Source organism: Episyrphus balteatus, chromosome 1 (genome assembly GCF_945859705.1).
Source record: "Episyrphus balteatus chromosome 1, idEpiBalt1.1, whole genome shotgun sequence".
Lineage (NCBI taxonomy): Eukaryota > Metazoa > Arthropoda > Insecta > Diptera > Syrphidae > Episyrphus > Episyrphus balteatus.
This window is the reverse complement of record NC_079134.1, coordinates 29432129-29455148: the sequence shown is the minus strand read 5'-3', so window position 1 is coordinate 29455148 and position 23020 is coordinate 29432129. Positions and strand designations below refer to the sequence as shown.

Genomic DNA, 23020 nt, shown 5'->3' with positions numbered 1-23020 from the left:
ATTCATTTTTAAGTTTACGTTTCGAAAATTTTATGTTGAATTCGATTTAGTAGTTTTTGAGTAACTCAGAAATGAATATAATGGTTCTAGGAAAGGTACCTTTGGTTTAGTAACGGTTCAAAAAATATTTTTTATTTCAAAAGTAAGACGAAAATTGACAGATTTTATACAAACATTTAAAACAAAATCATCGGAGACGGTCACTTGTACTTTTAAGTTCAAAACCATATATAAAAACAAGAATACATTTACATCGAAAAATACAAATGATTTTTTATATATTTTTTTTATATCAAAATTATTCTGTAATGCATTATCTTAATTTTTTTTAGAGCCGATTTTTCAATCTTCTAATAAACAGTCAGTTAATTGTTCGACGAATAAAGTTATTAGGCTCATAAACAATCAGATAACAAAATTGAATTTTTCAATTAAAAAAACTCTATTTTACAGAATAACAAAAAAAATGTCAAATTCAAAAATATTCAAAATTAAACGTCATTTTTGTTCATAATTAATTTTGTTTTCTTGTGTTCCCTTATATTTTTTAAACGTGGTCTTTAATTTAGTGGTCTTTAAATTTGTGAAAAAAAGCATCTTAATAAATTTATAATCTCAAAAAAATCCATTTCATCAATATTTTCTTTAAAACAGCTTTGACAATTGACACACTATTTTTGTTGAGATTATTCCTTCGAATAATTTTTATTCGTCTCTGAAAGAAGCAGATAGATTTATTCCTATAATAAATGTTTTATTAAAGGAATAAGCTATATCCGGCTGTTGAAAAATTGATTTTTTCTCTATTTGAGGAATAAGTGCTAACTGACTGTTTAACTGACTATTGAAAAATTGGCCCTTAGAAAAATAATCAAAATAAAAATTACCTTAATAAAATTTATTTTTAGCTTCATTAATTAAGAAATTTATACTATCGCTTTTTACTCTATATATATATATTAGAATATTTACCATCGAATAGTAGTTCTCAGTTTCCACTGCACAGTTTTTGTTTCCATAATTCTCGTTGGTATGTGTTATTATTTTTACGACATGAGATGTAAAAGAACTCAAATAATATTTAAAAAAAAAAAGCTTAAAATTCAATAATTAGAAAAAAAGAAAGCTAAACAGATAAAAACTGCAATTAAACCGTTCCAAACCTCTATAAATTTATTTCTAATAATGTGCAGGATTGAAAAAAAAAACATATCTTTTATCATAACTACCCGATTCTCACTCAATTAAATAAAAATGTTTCTTTCAAAAATCATAAATATCCCTTCACGCTATCTTTATTATTGTTTCTAACAATTTGATTCAATTACATGCAGGTGTCCGCACAAATTAGAAATAAAAAGTTCACAACCTATATCGTGATTTAGATTATTATCTGAGGATTTAATTAACGTTTTCAATAAAACTAAAGCTTTATACACAATACTGACTCCCATACATTTCCACCTATAAAAATCAACAACACTCGTCTGGACAATCTAGTTTACATTTTTAATCCGAAGATGTTACTTTCCTTCTGGAGTTTCGGTCTTATTGTTATCTTCTTTTTATTTGTTGGCTTATTTTCAGCTGAAAATTGTTCTTCGGATTATTCATTTCGTCTCGAAGTAGCTCGTCGTTACAAATTAAACGAAGTTTTGATTGAAAATAATTGTAACGACCATAGCATTGAGAAACGTCGTGTTGATCCGAAATTTCACGGTCATCCAAGAACTCGTGGCGATATTTTGGCTGATAAATTTGGCATCGATACATCAGTTGTTGAGAGACAAACGAATTCTTTGATAAAACTTTTAAGTAAAATTTCTCAAGAGTATCTGTTTAAGTGTCCTCCAGTTGTTTATTACGATAATGATGTGGAAAATACTGAAAGTTTTATGCTACAAAAACTATTTAAAGTAAGTGAAAACCTTATAGTCCAATAAATGAAGCTAAAAAAAAGGGGGTTACCATACAAAAGGTCCGGTAGTTCTAAATTTTTGATATGTTGTTAGGTATGGTTAGTAGATAGAAAAACCAAATTTCCACAACCACGCCCCCTCCGCCCCCTTCAGCATCACCGAAAAACCATAGAAATCTGGCACTTTTTTCACTTTTATGCCCATAACTTTCTTCTGGTGCATTTTATTGAAAAAAAGTTGTTGGTAGACTTGTAGAAAACATAATTTCCTGCGAAAATGACCTCGGTAGTATTTTTATACATCCAAAAACAACGAAGTTATGAAGCTTCCAAAAACATGTAAAATTTCGGATTTTGCAATATTTTCAGTTTCTTGTCACTTAACAGTGCTATAACTCTTTAACAATTGACTTTTACGCAAAAGTCTTCATAATCAATCTTATAGACAATTTAATTACCTAAAATAAAATGTAAACCACTTTGATTTTGTGAATCAAATAACCGAGTTAGGGCTAAAATAGTAAAAAAGTATTTTTGATAGTTTTCGACACTTTTTGAATTATCCATTAAATGTATAATTTGTATCCCACAAAAGGTCGGGTGGTTCTTATATTATATATAATCAGGTTTTAATGGTAGATTGAAAAAAAATAGTTTTGGAAGTCATTCGGTCTAAAGTTTACAATACAGATGAGTACCCTTACCCATCCTCTATTTTTTGAAACTGTAATACCGAAGAATAAGAGTGGCCCTTTGGATAAATGGAAAAGGAAATGTTTGGCCTTATCCCATGCTGTTATAGCTGCTGCTCGTCCCCGATCCTTCCTTTCCCCCTTCAAACAAGAATAAGTGTATATGTATAGGAAGGTCCTGAGCTTCTCATTTATATGATTACATCCCTTGGCTTTTCATCAAATCACCACGAGGCGCAGCTACTTTAAGTTTCTACTATCATGCAACCACAACCACCCCTGATTCAACTCGAACGTAAGGATGCTTTCTTCCAGTTGCGCCAGAATTAGTATCTAAAGCAGGTACTCGTACCATAGAGCTTCAAAGATTTTTGAGGAAGACATCGACTTACTATACCTAGGGCAGAGAACGTGTATGTACCTTCGAAAACCTGGGAGGATCAATTTATCTGATGAATTCTCCATTTTTCACATTCAATTCTATGGAGAACGTCTCATTCATGCCATAAGTGAATGTGACACCACCTCAAACATCTTTGTTTTCGGAAAAAAACAAATTTTGCAAAATGTTTCAAAAACACCTCTGCTCTTGAAGCTGCAGAGAATCTAAGGACCCAAATGCCAGAGATCAGAAAGTATCGGAGGCGGAAGAACATATCTTGTTGGCTTTATATGGAGAGGACAGTAGTCAATCTCTAAGCTCTCTTCGATATTTCAAATTTAAGAGCAGTTCAACTAACTTAATTTGTGCAAACTACGGCGTACAACAGATCCAGCACACTTTCATTTCCTCCGGACTTATCACCAGATCATGGCGTGGATGGGTATTGAGAAAAACCTCTGGAATGGGGCTGGACGAGAGGATGCCACGTATTGCAACCCATTAAAACTGTGCAAGATCCTGCTCCCCAAAAATTGATGAAAGCTGTGTCATGCAAATACCTATGTGCCTAGATGCATGGGAGCTGGCAGATGCAGGAAAGAGGGACTTAAATGTTCCACATTCTGTAAGTTTTGCTGTGGACAATCCTGTCAAAATCGTCCACTTGAATTTTTTATGAAGATGTCGACGAAGAAGATCAGATATCATCGATCAATTTGAAGAAAAATTCAACGAAGCCAACTTTTCTCATAATTCACCATCTTCAACTCCTATTACTTCTATAATTCCCCACCTGCTACCCCTTCCCCTCATAACGCAATTCTTTTACCTTCGTCCACTCATAGCCCACCGCTTTATAAGCGCATGAGATATTAAACTAGGTTATTAAGAAATACGACTTTTATTAAATAAAAACACTTACTATTACCTGGTTCTTATCAAAAGAATAAAGTTATGAAAATGAATTTCCTACAAAAGGATTTTTGGCTAAAAATTAAAAATTAGGAAGTTATAGCGCTGTAAACAGGTAAGAAACTGAAAATAAAGAAAAACGGAAATTGTAACTTTTTTTTGAAAATTCTTAGTTTGGTGGATATTGGATGTGCAAGTTGTAGAAAATTTTGTGTTCTACAATTTTGCACATTAATTTTTCACATTTAAATGACCAGAAGGAAGCTATGGGCATAAAACTGAAAAAATGCAGAATTGGTTTTTGGGGTATGGTTAAGGGGGCGGAGGGGGCGTGGCTATGAATTTTTTTTCAATCTACCATTAAAACCTGATTATATATAGAATAAAGAACCACCCGACCTTTCGTGGGGTACAAATCCTTCATTTAATGGATAATTCAAAAAGTGTCGAAAACTATCAAAAATACTTTTTTACTATTTTAGCCCTAACTCGGTTATTTGATTCACAAAATCAAAGTGGTTTACATTTTATTTTAGGTAATTAAATTGTCTATAAGATTGATTATGAAGACTTTTGCGTAAAAGTCAATTGTTAAAGAGTTATAGCACTGTTAAGTGACAAGAAACTGAAAATTTTGCAAAATCCGAAATTTTACATGTTTTTGGAAGCTTCATAACTTCGTTGTTTTTGGATGTATAAAAATACTACCAAGGTCATTTTCGTAGGAAATTATGTTTTCTACAAGTCTACTAACAACTTTTTTTCAATAAAATGCACCAGAAGAAAGTTATGGGCATAAAAGTGAAAAAAGTGCTAGATTTCTATGGTTTTTCGGTGATGCTGAAGGGGGCGGAGGGGGCGTGGTTGTGGAAATTTGGTTTTTCTATCTACTAACCATACCTAACAACATATCAAAAATTTAGAACTACCGGACCTTTTGTAGGGTAAAACTCCTTTATTTACTGGACTATTATAGACAACGAAGAGACCAGTTACATAATTTTTTTTTTTATTAATTTGTTAAAAATCAGATTTCAAATATCAGAGTGGATAGCGCATTTCGGGTTTTTCAAAAAAAAAAAAATAAAAAGTAAAAAAAAAACAAAAACAAAAACAAAAAATATATACAAAAATTAAAAATAATATGAATTTGGATTCGTACAAAACTGTCCGCTAGCACAAAGAAATTAAATATTTTAAATGATTCATTCCCTTAAGGGATACGAAAAAGGATAAAAGAAGAATCAGAGAGGAGCTGAAATGAGTTAATCGTATGATGGATAGCGAACAAGAACAAGTGTATAATATCTTAACTTTTTACCGACTTCCAAAAAGGAGGAGGTATTCAATTCGCCTGTATTTTTTTTTTTGTTATTTCATAATTTTGGACTGAGTGAACCAATTTTGATAATTCTTTTTGTATTGGAAAGCTGGTGGCTGCAATTTGGTCCCATTTCAATTTCGTTCAGTTATAGCCATAGGAACAATTAGAAAAACCATTAAACCCAGTTTTGATCCATGGAAGTCGGTTTTGTTTTTTGATAAAAAATATTATATATAAAATTTTTCGAAAAATACGTAGGTACCAGACTAAGAACATCTAAGACTATTGACCTTAAAAAGATTTGTTTTTTTTTTTTTTTTTTATGGTTTAGTTACTAATACGACACAGTGACCAGTGACCAACTTGAATAGTTGTTTATACAGGGTTTCCAATAATTAGATATAAATAAAATGCACGACTGGGTGGCACGTACATATGTCCTTCCTCTTGCAGCTCAAAGCACTTTTATGTTAGTTTTTCTTGTAGATTTTAAGATCTGGCACTATATAATTTTTTTTTTAAATTTGATTTTGGGGAAGAGCGGAAATTAAGGGCAAAATTTTGTTAAATGAAATTTTTTTTTTTGTTGTTTGACTTTTTTGGAAAAACTGAAAACACAGTTATATTGCAATATATTAGAGCCGTTTTTGAGTTATTAAAAAAAAAAACAACTTTCAGAATTCCATAAAAATCATTTGTACAAATTTGAAGAAAATCCGTCCACCAGTTTAGGCTGTGGAAATGTGTACAGATGTAGACACAGACGCACAGTTAGACGGTTCTCCATCATTGAAATTTTGGTTTTGATTAAAACCTCAATTTTTTACTTGCCCTATAGAGCAAGTAAAAAAATATTTATTTTTGTGTAATAATAACAAGTAAAATATCTATATTTAATAAAAACAAGCAAAAATGAGGCCAAATTTAACAGAAATATTTTGTTTTTTTGCGCTTGGGAAGGCTTCCTTTAATGCAAAAGAGTCGCTACGAACTGCTAATATAATGGCTGGTAACAGGCTCAAAATTTCCATTACCAACAGCTTGAGGTTAAACTTACGTGTTAGACATGACGTGAGTGGTGACACATGTTAGGTAGGTATTTATTTGTATACAAGAAAATAATATTTTGTTGGTGTATGTATTCCTTACCGTTACTTACTTTTGGTTGCCTTCCCAACTAACAAATTTGCTTCTATAAAGCCTTACATGTGGTAATGAAGCTCCTGTAAAGCTTTATATAAAGGATATTGTTGGTTGGGTTGTAAACGTGTTGCACCCGCGATAGCTTCGAATTTAAATTCCTCTTTGTATATTTTTTCATTTTATTCTTTTTCTTATTCATTTTTTTATGTTTTAAGATTATTGATTGAACGTCATTCGATAAGTAAAATATCAAAAGTGTTTGAAAATTAACAGACTTTAATCGCACTTTGAACCCTTCCTAGTGACGATTATTTAATTTAAATTTTAAAAAAATATTTTATTTTGAATTTGTTTTTGAAAAAAAAAAGAATAAATAAACAGGTTTAAATGTACCCTTTCACGTTATAGTTTAGTTAAAATATCTTTGTATTTGTTTGTAAATAAGCTTCGAATGAGTATAAATGTTGCACCTGCGATAATGGAATTGCCAAAGGGGTAATTCCTAAGTGCAATTTAAGAAAAAATTGTTATACCGCCTTGATCTATCTGCAAAGTTGATACCAATTAGCGATGATTTAAGAAAACTCTTACTTTCCTTTGGTATACCTTTAGTGATGGTTATAATAATTTGTCTATTAGGTAATACTAATGGTAGACACTTCACTTTTACGAGAAATTTTATTCATTTTTAAAGCGTTTGAAAAATATTGATATCTTTTTTTGATTGCTCAGATAATTTTTTAAGTCTTTTTCATTTATTCGTTCGGAAAAATAGAACTATTCAATGAAAAATACACTGAAAAAAACTGTTATAACTCAAATACTAAAACGAGAAAATTACCACAAAAATCCTAATTTTAGTCTCTGAAGGCGGCTGTGAAACACCCTGTATACCAATTGACTAATTGGCTATTATTCCTCCTTTTATTTGACACCTTAAAATTAAAAATCGAAAGAAACTTGACTGCGACAGAGTTCAAAATAGAAACTGTTATCGAAGTGGGTCACTGTGGTGTTTGTGTAATATTTTTTTTTTAATTGGAAAATTTAAATTGGTAGACCTTTTGTTATCATTTTTTGAATTTTTTATTGATATTGTTGGGTATTCGACATTATTTGCTAAGATGGCTGACCCAGATCTGTTAACAAAATTGTCCCTTTAAAGAAAAAAATTTCTTCCTGCCAAGTTTGTGTTTTATGGTCTTAAGATTAATTTAGTTTTTTTTAACGATTTGTTGTTTTTATATGTTATAGTTTTGTCTCAACTTTAATTTTTCTTTCAGAATTTTCCCATTACCTTCTACCACGGTCAAATTTCCAAGAAAAACGAGCCTGTCAATAGCAATTTTCGTTCGGCAATGGACAACAATTGCCGTAGCTACATTTTGTTCCTCTCCGATCCAATGCGTACTCGAAAAATAATTGGCGCCCAAATAGATTCTCGAGTTGTAATAGTTTCCAGATCAAGTCAATGGAAGCTTAAAGATTTTCTGTCTTCAAAAGAATCTTCAGATATTGTTAATTTATTGGTTATTGGAGAAAGTTCAGTTGGGGATCCTCAAAAGGTATGTTAAACTTGATTATAAATCAAAACTTATTTAATATTTAAAAATATTTTATAAGGAACGTCCTTATGTCCTCTACACCCATCAACTTTACGCCGATGGTCTTGGGGCAAACACCCCAGTTGTACTTACCAGTTGGATTAAAGGTGTTCTCTCACGTCCTCACATCGATCTATTTCCGAAAAAAATGTCCAACGGATTTTCGGGACATCGATTTTCAATAGCAGCTGTTAATCAGCCACCATTTATATTTCGAATTCGAAAATTAGATGCATTTGGGCAGAGTCGTGTTGACTGGGAAGGAATTGAATACAGATTAATGACAATGTTTGCTAAACAAATGAATTTTTCATTTGATGTTGTTGAACCTAAGGATCACGGTAATTTGGGGTAAGTATTGAGTAGGTTAATGCTTTCCCTACTAACAATTTTGCTTCTATAATGCTTAACAGAAGCAACAATTGCATCTGTAATGCTTTACAGAACCAAAATTGTTTGTCGGGTTGGTACTTAATGAAGAAAATCATTAATTTAGATCTGGAGATACAATAGTAGAAGAAGTGAGATTACGAAAAGCAGATCTGGGAATGGCTGGAGTATTTTTATCTGAAGAAAGGGTTCAAAAAGTTGATATTTCACATGGACATTCAAGAGATTGTGCAGCTTTTATAACTTTAGCTTCGAAAGCTTTACCGAAGTAAGAGAATTCGAAACAAGCCGAAATATTTATGATTCGAAATTGAAATCTTAGAAATATTCAAAGAAAACTTTTTAAATACCACAAAAATATTTTTGTATCATGCGTTTAGGTACCGAGCTATCTTAGGACCCTTTCAATGGCCCGTTTGGTTGGCCCTCACCTTAATTTATCTTGGAGGTATTGTTCCAATAGTCTTCACTGATCAACTGTCACTTCGGCACTTGATCGGCAATTGGGGCGAAATGGAAAATATGTTTTGGTATGTCTTCGGGATGTTTACTAACAGCTTTACATTCACTGGGAGGTATTCATGGAGTAACTCAAAACGAGCTTCTACCAGGATTCTAATTGGGTTCTACTGGCTATTTACGATCATCATAACTTCTTGCTACACAGGATCGATTATTGCCTTTGTGACATTGCCAGCTTTTCCTGCAACAGTTGATTCGGTGAATGATCTTTTGGGATTATTTTTTCGAGTTGGAACACTTGGTAAGATGCAAACTCTATCGGAATAGTTAACTAATTTTGGTTTTAAGATCGAGGTGGTTGGGAAAAATGGTTTCAGAACTCTACCCACGAATCGACTGCAAAATTATATAAAAAAATGGAATTTGTAGCAACTTTGGAAGAAGGTATTGGAAATGTAACTCAGTCTTTCTTTTGGAAGTATGCCTTTCTTGGATCTAAGGCCCAATTGGAATACCTGGTTCAGTCGAACTTTAGCAACGAGTACACTTATTTTTACTCTCTTTTTTTTTTAATTTCAAATACTAAATTCTCTTTACAGTGTCCTTGGTCGCCGATCAGCTCTTCATTTGAGTGAAGAGTGCTTCGCTCAGTTTCAAATTGGTTTCGCATTCCCAAAGAATTCTGTTTATAGTGAAAGAATTGATTTAGCAATTCTTCTTGCTCAGGAATCTGGACTAATTTCGAAAATTAGCAATGAAGTTTCTTGGGTAATGCAAAGAAGTGCATCGGGAAAACTTCTGCAAGCTTCTTCTTCGAAAGCTTTAAGAGAAAGAATTCAAGAAGAACGTCAACTCACAACAGCCGATACTGAAGGAATGTTTTTGCTCATGGCTATTGGTTATGTTCTTGGAGCTCTAGCTTTAGCTTCAGAAATTATTGGTGGATTCACTAATAAATGTCGACAGATTTTGAAAAGAACTCGCAAATCCGTCTCGAGTGGATTTTCATCAGCAAGAAGTTCATTTGATTTTACTAATAAAAAAGATTTTGCAGATCATTTGCGTAGGAAAGCAGTGCGACATGAAATGCGAGATGCTGCAGCTGAAAATTCTGATAGTAAGTTCTTCGGTTTTAAAGAGTTCAATCTTACGAAAGCTACTTTAAAAGAGTTGTATGGCTCTTATAAGAAACCGGAACCGAATTTTATTTTTCAAAATGGACGTTTAATTTTGGAAACTGATGCTAGGTCGATTGAGTCATCATTGGGTACGATAACAACACCTTCGAGTGCTGGAGAATGTCCCCAGCAGCAGCAACATGATGTTGAAGAAGTTGTACAACATTTGGATGCATGCATTGATATGCATGATCGTCAACACCAGCATGTAAATAATTATGGATCGGTTGAAATTGATGAGACTATTAACGAGGAAGTTGAAGATCCTTTTGGAAGTTTGGTTGATGATGTTAATTTGGTGTCGCGATATGAAAATTTAAAAGTTTTAGGAGACGAAACAAATTAATAAAGCACTCAGTTTTAAATTTGTAGCCATCAGTAGATGACTTGTACAATGTATCTACTTTTATAAACCTTAAATACTTTGTGCGATTTTGGAGTTCTGTTGAATTTTTTACCGACTTCCAAAAAGGAGGAGGTATTCAATTAGTCTTTTTTTTTATTTTTTTTTTTTATGTTTGTTACCTCATAACTTTGGACTGAGTGAACCAATTTTGATAATTCTTTTTGTATTGGAAAAATGGTGCCTGCAGTATCCCATTTCAATTTCGTTCAGTTCTGGCTATGAGAAAAACCATAAAACCCAGTTTAGATTCATGGAAGTCGGTTTTGTTTTTTTTTTATAAAAATTATTATAGTGATTTTTAAACATTGGATGTATTTTTATTTGAATGTATTTTGTTTAAAGTACATATGTTATCAACTTATTTAAAATAAATTGGGATTGGATCAGTATTTCAAATGGGCTGAAATAAAATCCAGAGAACTGCTTGAAGTTAATGTCTAGGTAAGTATTATCTTCGTTTCCTTTTTCTGACTGAACTGCTTTTGAAAATTAAAATGTACGAATGCATTCGGCGTCCAGAATTTGTCTTAAAGAAGCAACTGAAATTGTTTTTACTTGCTCTATAATAGGGCAAGTATTGGTTTCGTGTCAAAAAAAAATTTCGAGGTTTTAATCAAAACTAACATTACGATTATTGGGAATTCTAACGATTTTTATTAAACTCTGCATATGTAATATTCAAAACAATTTCCATATAACTGCATTTTTAGTTTTTCTCAAAAAAGGTAAATAACAAAATAAAATGTGTTTAACAAAAACTTGGTCTCCATGTCGGCTCTTCACCCATATCAACCAAATTTCTTAAAAATGTATGTATATTATTATCTATGTACAAGTAAACTAACATCAAAGTGCTTTGAACTGCAAGAGCAAGTACGTGCGACCAACCCTTGCATTTTAATTACCCAAACTAGTGTGGTAACAACTAGTTTTGCAAAACTTTTATTCAAATTAAGCTCAAAAAATGTTGTTTGATTTTTTTCCAAAATTATCGAGTTGTCGAAAAATAAAAATTTTGCTTTAAACAAAACTCAAGCTTACTTGAAACATAAAAGCATAGCTACCAAATAATCCAAATAAAAGTTGTTGACTTTTTAACTATCTACAACTTAAACATATAAATTATATCGATAAGAGCGGTTCTTTAACCAAAATCTGTAGAAATCCCTGTAGAAATACAGAATAAGATTCTATCATTTTCTGAGCCTATAAAGGCCTCAATATTAAATATATCTTGACAAGAGAACTTAAAATATAGACTTGATAAAAAAAACCATTTCGAGTACTTTATTTGATAGTTTGAATCATTTGTAACTCTCAAAAAAAAATACTCAAAGCTGTTATTTTAAAAAAAATCCATTTTTGATGCTTACAAGAATAATTCTTACTCAAAGAGCCTATTGAATAGGAGCTTTTAAATTGTTTCACTACACTTTTATTAATAGACCTATCCCTACTCTGCGATCATTTTTCTGGAAGTTTTTGTCTCTGTACTATCTAGTCTAGTATAGACACAATAAAGTGCGAGTCGATTTTTTCGGAATGGCTTACAAGAAGACACAGAAACACAAATATAAAAGTGATTTTTTAGTATTTATAGTTGCGCCAGATGCCCGAAATGCCACACAATCTACAACACAGGAAACCTAAGATAGGACCTTTCTCCAAATTTGTATACAATATACTCCATAGAAGTAACTCACCAATAAACGTACCGAAAGTTAATACATCTTACTTTTTCTCTATGAAATTTCCGCATAAATAAACAAAATAAACAAACATACATACATCTCTATTATTATTACAAACTAATAATTTTTATTTTAATAAATACAAAATACATATTGTTTAACAGAACATATTACAAAGAATTGTTTTGCTAAAAATACACGAAATTAGAAAAGGTTTTCTTTAATTTTTTTTTTAAACATTCATATTTTCAATTTTTTTTTTTTTATTCAACCTCAAAATAAATTGAAAGGAAGTTAATTGTACATTTTCATGTAAACATTTTTTTTATAAATTAAACATTAAAATAATGACTTTTCGGGAATAACATTTTTATCGCACGCACACGAGTATTGATGAATAATAACAGGTGAAATGATTATAATTGATAAGATTGAAAGAGAAAATCAAATAAAATTTATAATAAAAACAAGATATGAAATTGTTGATGTGATGTTGAGATTTCTAAATTTTAAGTAATATTTGCTTTGAGTAATTATTCGTTTTGTATTTTTGTTTTTGCTTGTTTCTAATACATACACCGAGCAATAATGGTAATGACTTAAATTTTGGCATTTATGAGGGTTTTTTTTTATTTGACAAAATCCTCGAATGCAAATTATTTATCTTAACATTTATTTCTTTTTTTCTTTCGTTTTGTTTTATTTTTTTGTATTATTTTGTTCAATTTTTGTTAATTTGGGCATTGTTCAAAATATTTACTTTGGGGGTAAAAATCAAGCAGTTGCTATGCCAATTGCAACACCACCAACGAAAGCAGTAAGGAAAATGTGTAAATCGTTAACTTTTGGTCCCTGTTCATCACCAATCAAGTTGCTGTACCATTTCTTTCCCTTCTTGGCTTTGTTCTTAATTAATTCCTCAGCCTTGTCCAATTTGCGGTCAACAAACCGTTCGGCCTAAAAAAAAAAACAATGATATATTTTTGAGATATTTTATTTAAAAAAAAGCTTTTTTTGTTATGAAAATGCTAATGACAAAGAAATTATTTTGAGTTTATTTTTTATACACTTTTAATATAAAAATAATTATACAAATTGTTAATCAAAGCATTAATAGAGAATTTGCTGACAACAAAAACAAAATATTTGAACTCAAGAGTCAAGATATAGGTTTGTGATATTGAAACCTTTTGAGATGAAAACGAGGGTTGCCCAAAATAATAATAAAATATCAGAAAAATCTACATAGAATACCGGCAATTAATTTATAAGATAGACATGCCGATTGAATGTTCATTTAGGCGGTTTACACTTTCAATGCAGGCCACCTGAACTTAAGTTCTGAATTTTTAGAGGCTAGAACCAAATTACACCTAACTTTCTGAGACATCTGACCAATCAAAGCCTCTAAAAATTAAGAACTTAAGTACAAGTGGCCGGCATGTCACATTTGGACCCTTTTTTGTCGTCAATTGAACTTTTAAATTGAATTATTATATTCTTGGGAGCTTTTGTAGCCTATTTTACCTACAACCCAAATTAGATAATTTTGAAATATAGGTCTGTTCAGATTTCAAATTCAATTTTTATCTATACGATTTGAAATTCGAAATGAGATAATTTGCGAAATTATCTCATTTGGGATCTAGTGAAAACAGGCTATTAATCATTTCCTCGCAAAATAACGGACTCTTGGCCACTCAACTGACAATATTCTTTTACCAAACTTAAAATAGAGTATCCATACTGAAAACAAAGGTCTGTAAGATTATTCGGACTTGCTGGTCATTACTTTGGACGAATAAAGCACTGTTAATGAGAGATGAATAAATTAATTAATCACTGTAGTTACATTAATTCATACCAAAAACGAAAACCAAGTCTTAACAGAACTTTAACTTCAATGTTTGGCTTGATATTCTTAAACACACAGTATGAGACCACTTTTACATTTCCTTTTAAATTGACATCTTATAGCAACTCCTTCAAAAAATTAATCTATCTTCTTTTGCCCAAAGCAGATAACTTAATCTACATAATAGCAAAATGGAGCTCCAAACCAACAACATAGAAGTGAAATTGGCAGAAAATTACATTGAAGGGATCCATTAAATTTGTATCTGTTAAAGGGGGATTCACTTAAAAATGAGAAAGCCGTACCTAACGGATTACTCCCCGTTTCCGTAGGATGTGATAACCTCCCATTTTTCTTCTTAAAGTTCTATGTAACAAAAACATAAATCATAATGTCATTGCGGGATAAAAACTGGTTTCATTAACTTAAATGTAACCTCGAGTCCCTAACCTTATTTCCCCATATTATGCAAAAACCTTGTATACTCTAGAAAGCAAACGTTCATTCGCTCGCTTCTCAATCAGTAATCACTTTCTTTTATCGTTTCTTTATTTCCAACATTTGTATAGTTTTCTTCTTAGTTTCCCCCTAAGATACCAGAGTCTAGATCAAGAATTTCAAGGGTAAACCATTCTAATACGGATCAAACTAATAAGGATTTAATTGATTTTAAAAAAGTTAGATAAGATTTTATTGCAACTCAAATTGAACAACATTTTTACTCTACTTGCCAAAAGTTTCAATATGTTTTCAATTAGTTAAAGCTTGAAGAAAACCATAATTTAATAAAAAAAAATTCAAACACTAGGAATGCCTTCACATAAGTCTTATTAAATTTTACAAGACCTCATCACCCCATCACTAATCTGACAAAAAGCGGATTGAGCCTTTTCCCCTTGGAATCTGCATATTTTTGAAGAGAGATGTTCGACTTTAATTTTATCAAAAAATTGAGCCAGTATGAAAATAGAGGAATAAAAAGTGTAAACAAATTAAATCAAACAAAAATTCATACAAAAGAAACATTTTTTCTGTGAAAAATAATTAGCTTTGGATAGTGCTGTTTATTTCGATTAAAATACATAATTTTTTATTCTCTCACAAGTTATTTAGTTATTTTTATAGATTATATTTTTTTTTTTTATTCAAACAAAATTCTTATGTATTTTTCAAAAAAATAATAAAAAAAAATGCAACAAATGCAAAAATTCTTACAAGTGTACTTTTGTTTTCTGTCGGAATCTTAACAAAAATATAATAAAAATTAATCATAAAATTATAATTTAGTATTAACATTAAAACTTATCAAAAACATTTGAATGAAAATTGGAAAACTTGATCACACAAAAATGAACCATGACCGAGAAAGAACTTTATTAAACTGATGTTGAAGTAGAAGTATAATGAGGATAATCGATAAGGTGGTCAAAGCGTCAAAATTATGCAGAAGCTAGTCCCAGGAATGCACCCCCAACAAAGGCAATCACAAATTTTGAATTATTTCGTACAAGTTCTTTGCCCTACAGACGAGAAAACAAAGAAAGTTTCATTCAGTAGGGAAATGTACAAAAAACAAACACAAACAAGTAACGCATTAGAAACACACAATTTGAAAGGTGTTGGTGGTCGATATGTATAGTAGGGTGGGTCAAAAAAATCGAAAATTTTTTTTGATTTGGTACTCCGAAAAATCGATTGCTAGACCCCTCTAGAATATACACACCAAATATGAGCTCTTTATATTAATGGGAAGGTCCTCCGCTTTGCAATTTTCATTTTTACATCAAGCTTCTACTAAAAAAAAATAATTTTTTTATTAATTGACTTTTTAGCAAATTTCTTTTCATATTCTTGTAGGAAATTAAACGCTCGACAAAAAAGGCCTTATACACTTTTTTCGTTTATCTAACCGTTGAATAGATATTTGAGGTCCAAAAATTGAGAAAATCTTTAAAAATTCGTTTTTTGTTCTTAATTTTGTAACAAATTGAAAAATTATAATGATCAAACGCGCAAGACATATTCTTGCTGGAAATTGATTGCTCCACAAAAAAGGTCTTATTAACTTTTTTCATTAATCTAACCATTCTAAAGATATTCGAGGTAAAAGTTAAAAAAAAAATATAAAAACATTTTATATTTTCAAAAAATTCTATTTCACTGAAACTTCATTATTTTCAAATAAGGAAGATATATTCTTGTAGGGACTTAAACGTTCTACAAAAAATTCCTTGGAATCAAATTGACTGCTTTAACCGTTTAGAAAATATTCGTATCCAAACCAATGCTCACTGATTTCAATAGTTTTCTTATGACCCGTATGCATTGCGATTTGGATACGAATATCTTCTAAACGGTTAAAGCAATCAATTTGATGCCAAGGGATTTTTTGTAGAACGTTTAAGCCCCTACAAGAATACGTCTTGCTAAATTGAAAATAATGAATTTTCAGTGAGCTGGAAATTTTTAAAAATATAAAATCTTTTTATTATTTTTTTTTTAACTTTGACCTCGAATATCTTTAGAATGGTTAGATTAATGAAAAAAGTTAATAAGACCTTTTTTGTGGAACAATCAATTTCCAGCAAGAATATGTCTTGCGCGTTTGATCATTATAATTTTTCAATTTGTTACAAAATTAAGAACAAAAAACGAATTTTTAAAGATTTTCTCAACTTTTGGACCTGAAATATCTATTCAACGGTTACATAAACGAAAAAAGTGTATAAGGCCTTTTTTGTAGAGCGTTCAATTTCCTACAAGAATATGAAAAAAAATTTGCTAGTAAAAATGGAAAATTGCAAAGCGGAGGACCTTCCCATTAATATAAAGAGCTCATATTTGGTGTGTATATTCTAGAGGGGTCTAGCAATCGATTTTTCGGAGTACCAATTCAAAAAAAAGAATTTCGATTTTTTTTTTTGACCCACCCTAATGTATGGGTAATAGTATTATGACTTTTTATGGAAATGTTATGAATATTTGATGGCAATATGATTTTTAACTGAATTCTAGAATTGTAAAAATTAGACTTACCTTATCCGCCCAGCTTCGTTCATGACCAGTTACAGCTTCTTCTACTTTGTCAGTTACCTTGTCGATCTTCTTTGTAACTTTGGACCAATCAACTTTGATGTAACCCTCTTGATGAGCGATTTCCATCACAATGATACCACCGCCAATAGCAAAGGCAGCAATTTTACCGATTTTACCAGTGGCATAGCCGGTTGCCCTGAAAAAAAAAGAAATGTAATTATAAATTTCGTGGATTTCATGTAGATAAATAGCACATCAAGAGGTACTCTGATAAGTTTGACAATTTTATTTGAAACTTTGTTCATTAAAGGTAGCTTACAAAAAAATTTTCGAAATTCAGAAATGGTATCTATTATAAAAATAAATAATTATTGTGGCACGACATCTCATACATGCGACACCCTATGCAAAAAAAGGCCTAGTGACTAACAACTCTTTTGTGCGTGTAATCAATGAGCAAGAATGGAGGGGACCTACAATTTACCGGCGATTCCGAACGGCTAAACAGGCATGCACTTTTTCAAGACAATGGTACTCTTGGTTGCTTTGTCAATTCCTCGAATTTGAAAATGCGCTCCAGCGTTGGTTCTAAATTTTGCACAGAAATAGTGTTCACCGACTTTGAAAACGAGAAATGTCGGAAAAAACGCTTTAAAGTTTTGAACAATGGTATAAAACGTTCATAAGTGAAGTTTGAAAATACTCATAAGTTTGTGAATGGACACAACATTCTTGAGATATTATGCATTTAGTTTAAACAAACATTTTGTTCCAAATAAATTTTTCACATTTTTTTTTTTTTTCAGTATTTTTGAGGTTATTAAAAAACAATGATACTTATTAGTTGTAGATATTTTAATTACATATCTACAGCTTTTTTTTGGATAAGGGGGATATTTTTTGTCAGAAATCGTTGGAAACCTCATATTTTTCGGTCCATCCACTGAGATTGAATCGCATTTTTTCTATACCATTAATTATAAATTTCACTAGTTTGCTTCCAATTAATAATTTTTTAATGATTTGATCTTCGAAAATTACTTCGGCACTTGCATTTATCAAATATGTGGTAAGATGTTAACAAAAACCAAAAACAACAAATGTTTTAATTTGCTGTTAGCATTTTGGTTGATAGCTTTTCCAAAAAAAAAAAATTGATTCTTCTTACTTGTATTTATATTTTCTGGACATAAGAGTGGCCTGTTATTTTATGAACATTTTAAATTTTGCTTCTATTTTGTTAAAAAAAAGGTAAAAAAAAGTTGCGTAGTAACTAGCAGCTTCTATATATGAGCTCACTTTTTAATTAAAACAAAAATTTTTAGGTTCTACCAAACATTAAAGGATAAAAATAGGAAGACAAAAAACCCTTAAGTTAACTCATAACGATTTGGTTACTTAATTTATGGTTTACTTCAACCCTTTTTGTTTCAACTTTCGAGTTGAAAAGTTCGCCAACTTTAGAAATATCTTCAAATTGATCAAAAGTGAAGAAAATGGAAGTTTTTTGTTGAATCCCACTTAGGGCCAATTTTTCAATAGTCAGACAAACCTCAGATAGAGCTTATTACTATGAATAATAGTTTTTTATATATTGACATTTATTCATCCGATGAAAAATCAGGGCTTAGTGTAAAATAATACAAATATTTTGTGTTTACTCACAAAATTATACATCGGATATAGTGAAAATACTATAATAATCATTATAAAAATCAAATACATAGTATTAAATAGTTTTTTTTGAAAGTAAAGAGTGTTCCTATTATTTCGCCATATCTGTACCTCATAAAAGTTTTATTGGAGGTATGCGTTCAAAAGAATGTATTAGAAAAATTTAAAAAAAAAAAAACCGTATGATCTGGGACTATATAGCAAGTAAATGTTGGATCAATAATACCGATTGATACTACGCAAACCTGCTGTAAAATTTTTGAAAGAGGACATCAAAGAAAAAAGATTAAAAATAAATTAAAAGGGTTATGCTCACAAAAAAAAAATACGCCACTCCGAAAGTATCATATTCTGGATTCAATTTGGGTTCGGAGCATTGAGCTACCTATTTGTGTTTTGTATTAATTTTATAAATTGAAAAAAAAGAGAGAGAAAGAAATTATACACTATTAAGAATTTGTCTTTTTTTTTAATTGACACAACATATTTTTTCGCAGATATATTTATGTAAGTACAAATAAATTATTTTATCGATAAGATAAATGGTTAAGCTACAAAGAATACATAATATATTGAACAGAAAAACATGTTTAATTTCTTCTCCCATTCCTTTAACACTTTCATTTGAACTAAATAACGGTTGTTTTCCTATAAAGGTTGGTACAACTTGTTTTTTTACGTATTAACCAGAATACCGATTGCCAACGTTTCCTGTTGTTCCAAAATTGTCTGACTTGCCGCGAAATATTTGAATTTTTATTATAACCAGGGATAGGATGTTGTGGAATTTGCCTTTTTTTCTTGCTCAATCGTACGACACTATAGATTGAAAATAAACACGTTCCACGTCCCCCTCGTGCCAAATATATGTATTTTATTTTGCCTTTTTTTTTGCCTTTTCTTTCGTTATTGCCTTTTTTTGCCTTTTCTCTTGTTTTTTGCCTTTTTCTATGTTTTTTTATATTTTAAGCGTCTTTAAAGTAATGCCTACACACAAAACACTCAAATACAAACAAAAAGCTAACTTACTCAATATACCTATATGTATTAAGGATTCACTTATTACCCCACACAAACAAAATTCGAGTGAAAAGATCTACCTATGCAACTTGCGCGGCCAGCAACCGACACGCAACAGGGTTCAAAAGGTAACTTACTCAATTTACAAAATTCGATTCGAGAAGTTCTCCAGATTTTAACAATCAAGATAAATTTGGAAGCAGCGAAAGGGGCAGTAGCAAAAGATGTTGTTGAGAAGTACAAATCAGTTTTTTGGGGGCAATAAGGAACTTGAGAGAGTTGAACAAGTAAATTGAGCAATAAATGGGGGCAGAAATCAAGAGCTCCCGGCAAATGTTGAAGTGGGTGATGTCTAGTGCTTTAATTAATTAATTTAATCTTTAAAGCACTTTTATGCCGACTTTTCACGATTCGATTTTAGCCGCGCGATATATCGCACGACTTGCAGCTTACGTTCACACGAGTTGAAAAGCTTCGCTGCACGGCAAAAATCGACTCGTGAAAAGTCCCCATTAAAAAAACTCATGATTGTTCAAAATTACTACTACTACATGGCAATAAATGCCTTTTTATGCCTTTTTGGGATTTTTATTTTGCGAAAAGTTCTTTGCCAATTGCTTTCAAATTTTGACACAATTATCTCATAAACGTGATGTGATAGAATTTTTTTTGACTTCGGATTCGAACTCAGCACACCAAAATCCTATAGAAAAGTATACCTTGGTTTCTGTTATATTGAATCAACTATAGCCCAGACCATTTTCCTTCTATTTTTGAAATTTAAGGAAGAACTTCGATTGAAACAAAATCACCTACATACCTAGTTTCTTGGCCTTGACAGAATATATTTTATTGTGAGGTAGGTACAAATGAATTATTTGATCGATACAAATGTTTAGATCTATAGGAAAATATATTGAATAAAAAAAAAACGTGTTTAATTTCCCTTTTCATTCCTCTACCACTAAGCGAAGGAGGATTGGCTAGATATATCATTTATGTAAAATCTAATTCAATGGGCCTTTGGGATAAAAACATGTAGATGGTCATAATTTTTTGTAGTAAAAACGAATGAATTTTCCTGCCAAAAAAAAGATAAACTAAAATCGTCTTGTTTGGATTTAAACAACATTTTTTTTTCGAATGCAAATAGGTATATTGTATATTTGCTAATAGTTTGCCAAATAATAATAAAATAAAAGAAAAAAATTGTTTTCATGCTAAAAGTCTGCATAAATACGTAATCAAACTAAAAATAGAAATTCAAAATAAGATTTATTAGAAGAAATCCTAAACAATTTTGTTTGGTGAACCTACCATGAATGCTAATTTCCGTCGTCTTTTTAAATTGAATAATTTATTAATAAAAAAAAAAACAAAGCAAAAACTATTATTGTTGATTTCGTCATTTTAACTTTTTTGTTTAAAAACAATAACAAAAAAAACAAATCAATTCTCATTTTCTGTGGGGTTTGGTCTAACCTTGAGATTAACACAAAATACTAAATAGCAGTCATCTCGACGGCGTCATTATTTAATTTTATTGATTACATCGCCCAACCAACAAGATTACAAAAATGCTCAACAAGAACTCAAGCCGACTGCATTGATTTATCATGAATCATGACAAAATACAGAACAGACAACAAAAAAAAAAAAAATAGGTATTTCTTCGGTGATAGTTGTTACCGGCGACAGAGAGAAAACATCATTGCCTTACGTCATTATACCCAAAAAGCAAAAAATACGCCAAAAACCAAAAAAAGGAAAGATAAACCAAAAAACTCCAACAGAATTCACGCATGTTCCTACGCCAAGGACGGAAGAGAAGATAGAATCAATTCACCTACCTCCTAAAAAGTTACACAATCAAAAAAACAAATACATACCATCCAGATGCAACTCCAATGAACAATTGGGAATAGGCAGACCGTGAACTGATGTCTCCCAAGACTCCGCCGAGGAATTTCGAAGCACTTTCGGACATTTTTTCGATTTCTTTGTTATTGCTTAATTCTTTCTTAGATTTTGTCCAATCGCTCATGCCTAAGAAGAGTATTATAACATTTATTTATCAAATTAAGAAAAACAAAATAAATTACAATTAAAATTTAGGAATTTTTCCACACGAAAATTTTGTATAACCAAATGTTTTTTTTTTTTTTTTTCTTTTTTTAATTTGCTCACATGACTGTGACAAAAAACTCAATTTTATTTGATTTTTTCGTACTTACTTTATTATTATTTCTGGATATATTTTATTGAGTTTCGTTGAACTTTTTTTCTGTCGATTTTATTTCGTTTTTAATTTTGTTGAAATGAAATGAAACAAGAGAAAAAACCAATTTGCGTGTTGATTTGATATCGAATAATGAAAATTTGCCTATAATTTGCAACAACAATTGACAGGTGAGTTTTGTGTGTGTGAGTTTTTTTTTTGTTGGAAAAATCTTGACGGTAAACGGCCATTTTGAATTTCCAATAGAAATATGGTTTGAGTCTAGGATATGGAAGAAATATTCATTCCAGGTACAGTAAGAAAAGAAATTTTTAGTTATGGTGGTGAATTGTGGAACTATCGTGGTTAATTTTTTAGTGCCTGGCTACACGGTGATTTTTCAATCGCCTAACCAGTTAGTGACTGGCTACACAGTGATTTTTCAATCGATTGAAAAATCACATGCAGTGGCTACACACTGTTGTGCCCAATCACGTTCCACTTTTACATTTTCTAGGAACAAAACGTCAAAAAGAGGAACAATTTAGCAATGGAACTGTACTACCCTCAGAAAATTCAATTCCCTTCGTGAGCATCTTCCCCCTTCAATCCTCATCCCTCTTGCCTACAAACTCACTGCTTAGGCGATTGAAAAATCACCGTGTAGCCAGGCACTTAGGTTGTAGGCAAGAAGGGTGAGGATTTTCCTCTTTTTGACGTTTGTTCCTAGAGAATGTGAATTGGAACGTGATTGGGCACAACACTGTGTAGCCAGGCCCAAAAGGAGTGATTTCAAATTCAAATATTGAAAAAGGAGCGAATTTTTGGAGTGAATTCTTCACTCGCAAAATTTTGAAGGAGTGACGGAGTGATTACCAATACTTCTACATTTGACTTCATGGAACATGGACTACTTGTCAAATTCTTGGGTGCTTGTTTTAATTTGTTTTTGTGAAGAAAATTATATTTATTTATACAAATTGTTATTGTTTTATTTATTATTTAGCATTACAAAGTGCCTGGCTACACGGTGATTTTTCGATCGCCTAAGCAGTGAGTTTGTAGGCAATAGGTATTAGGAGTGAAGGGGGAAGATGCTCACGAAGGGAACTGAA

General features: G+C 31.0%; 2 protein-coding genes across 4 annotated transcripts; one reads left to right on the top strand and one right to left on the bottom strand.

The window, feature by feature from the left end:
* The first annotated feature begins 1053 nt into the window (after positions 1-1053).
* On the top strand, positions 1054-10465 carry LOC129911924 (ionotropic receptor 21a). Its single transcript, XM_055989984.1, has 8 exons — positions 1054-1060; positions 1588-1916; positions 7655-7936; positions 7995-8326; positions 8472-8633; positions 8746-9128; positions 9176-9368; positions 9427-10465. The coding sequence occupies exons 1-8, from the start codon at positions 1054-1056 to the stop codon at positions 10349-10351; spliced, it is 2613 nt and encodes an 870-aa protein (XP_055845959.1). The 3' UTR covers positions 10352-10465.
* Positions 10466-12670: 2205 nt separating this feature from the next.
* LOC129906105 (FUN14 domain-containing protein 1) lies at positions 12671-22076 on the bottom strand. Of its 3 annotated transcripts, none has more exons than XM_055981742.1 (4): positions 21922-22076; positions 21577-21733; positions 16994-17189; positions 12671-13059 (listed from the first exon to the last, which is right to left on the bottom strand). In XM_055981742.1, the coding sequence occupies exons 2-4, from the start codon at positions 21729-21731 to the stop codon at positions 12877-12879; spliced, it is 534 nt and encodes a 177-aa protein (XP_055837717.1). In that variant the 5' UTR covers positions 21732-21733; positions 21922-22076; the 3' UTR covers positions 12671-12876. The 3 variants fall into 3 exon arrangements, with proteins under 3 accessions (XP_055837717.1, XP_055837718.1, XP_055837719.1); XM_055981743.1 differs by lacking the exon at positions 21922-22076 and adding an exon at positions 21790-21915; XM_055981744.1 differs by lacking the exon at positions 12671-13059 and adding an exon at positions 15158-15477.
* Positions 22077-23020: the final 944 nt, after the last annotated feature.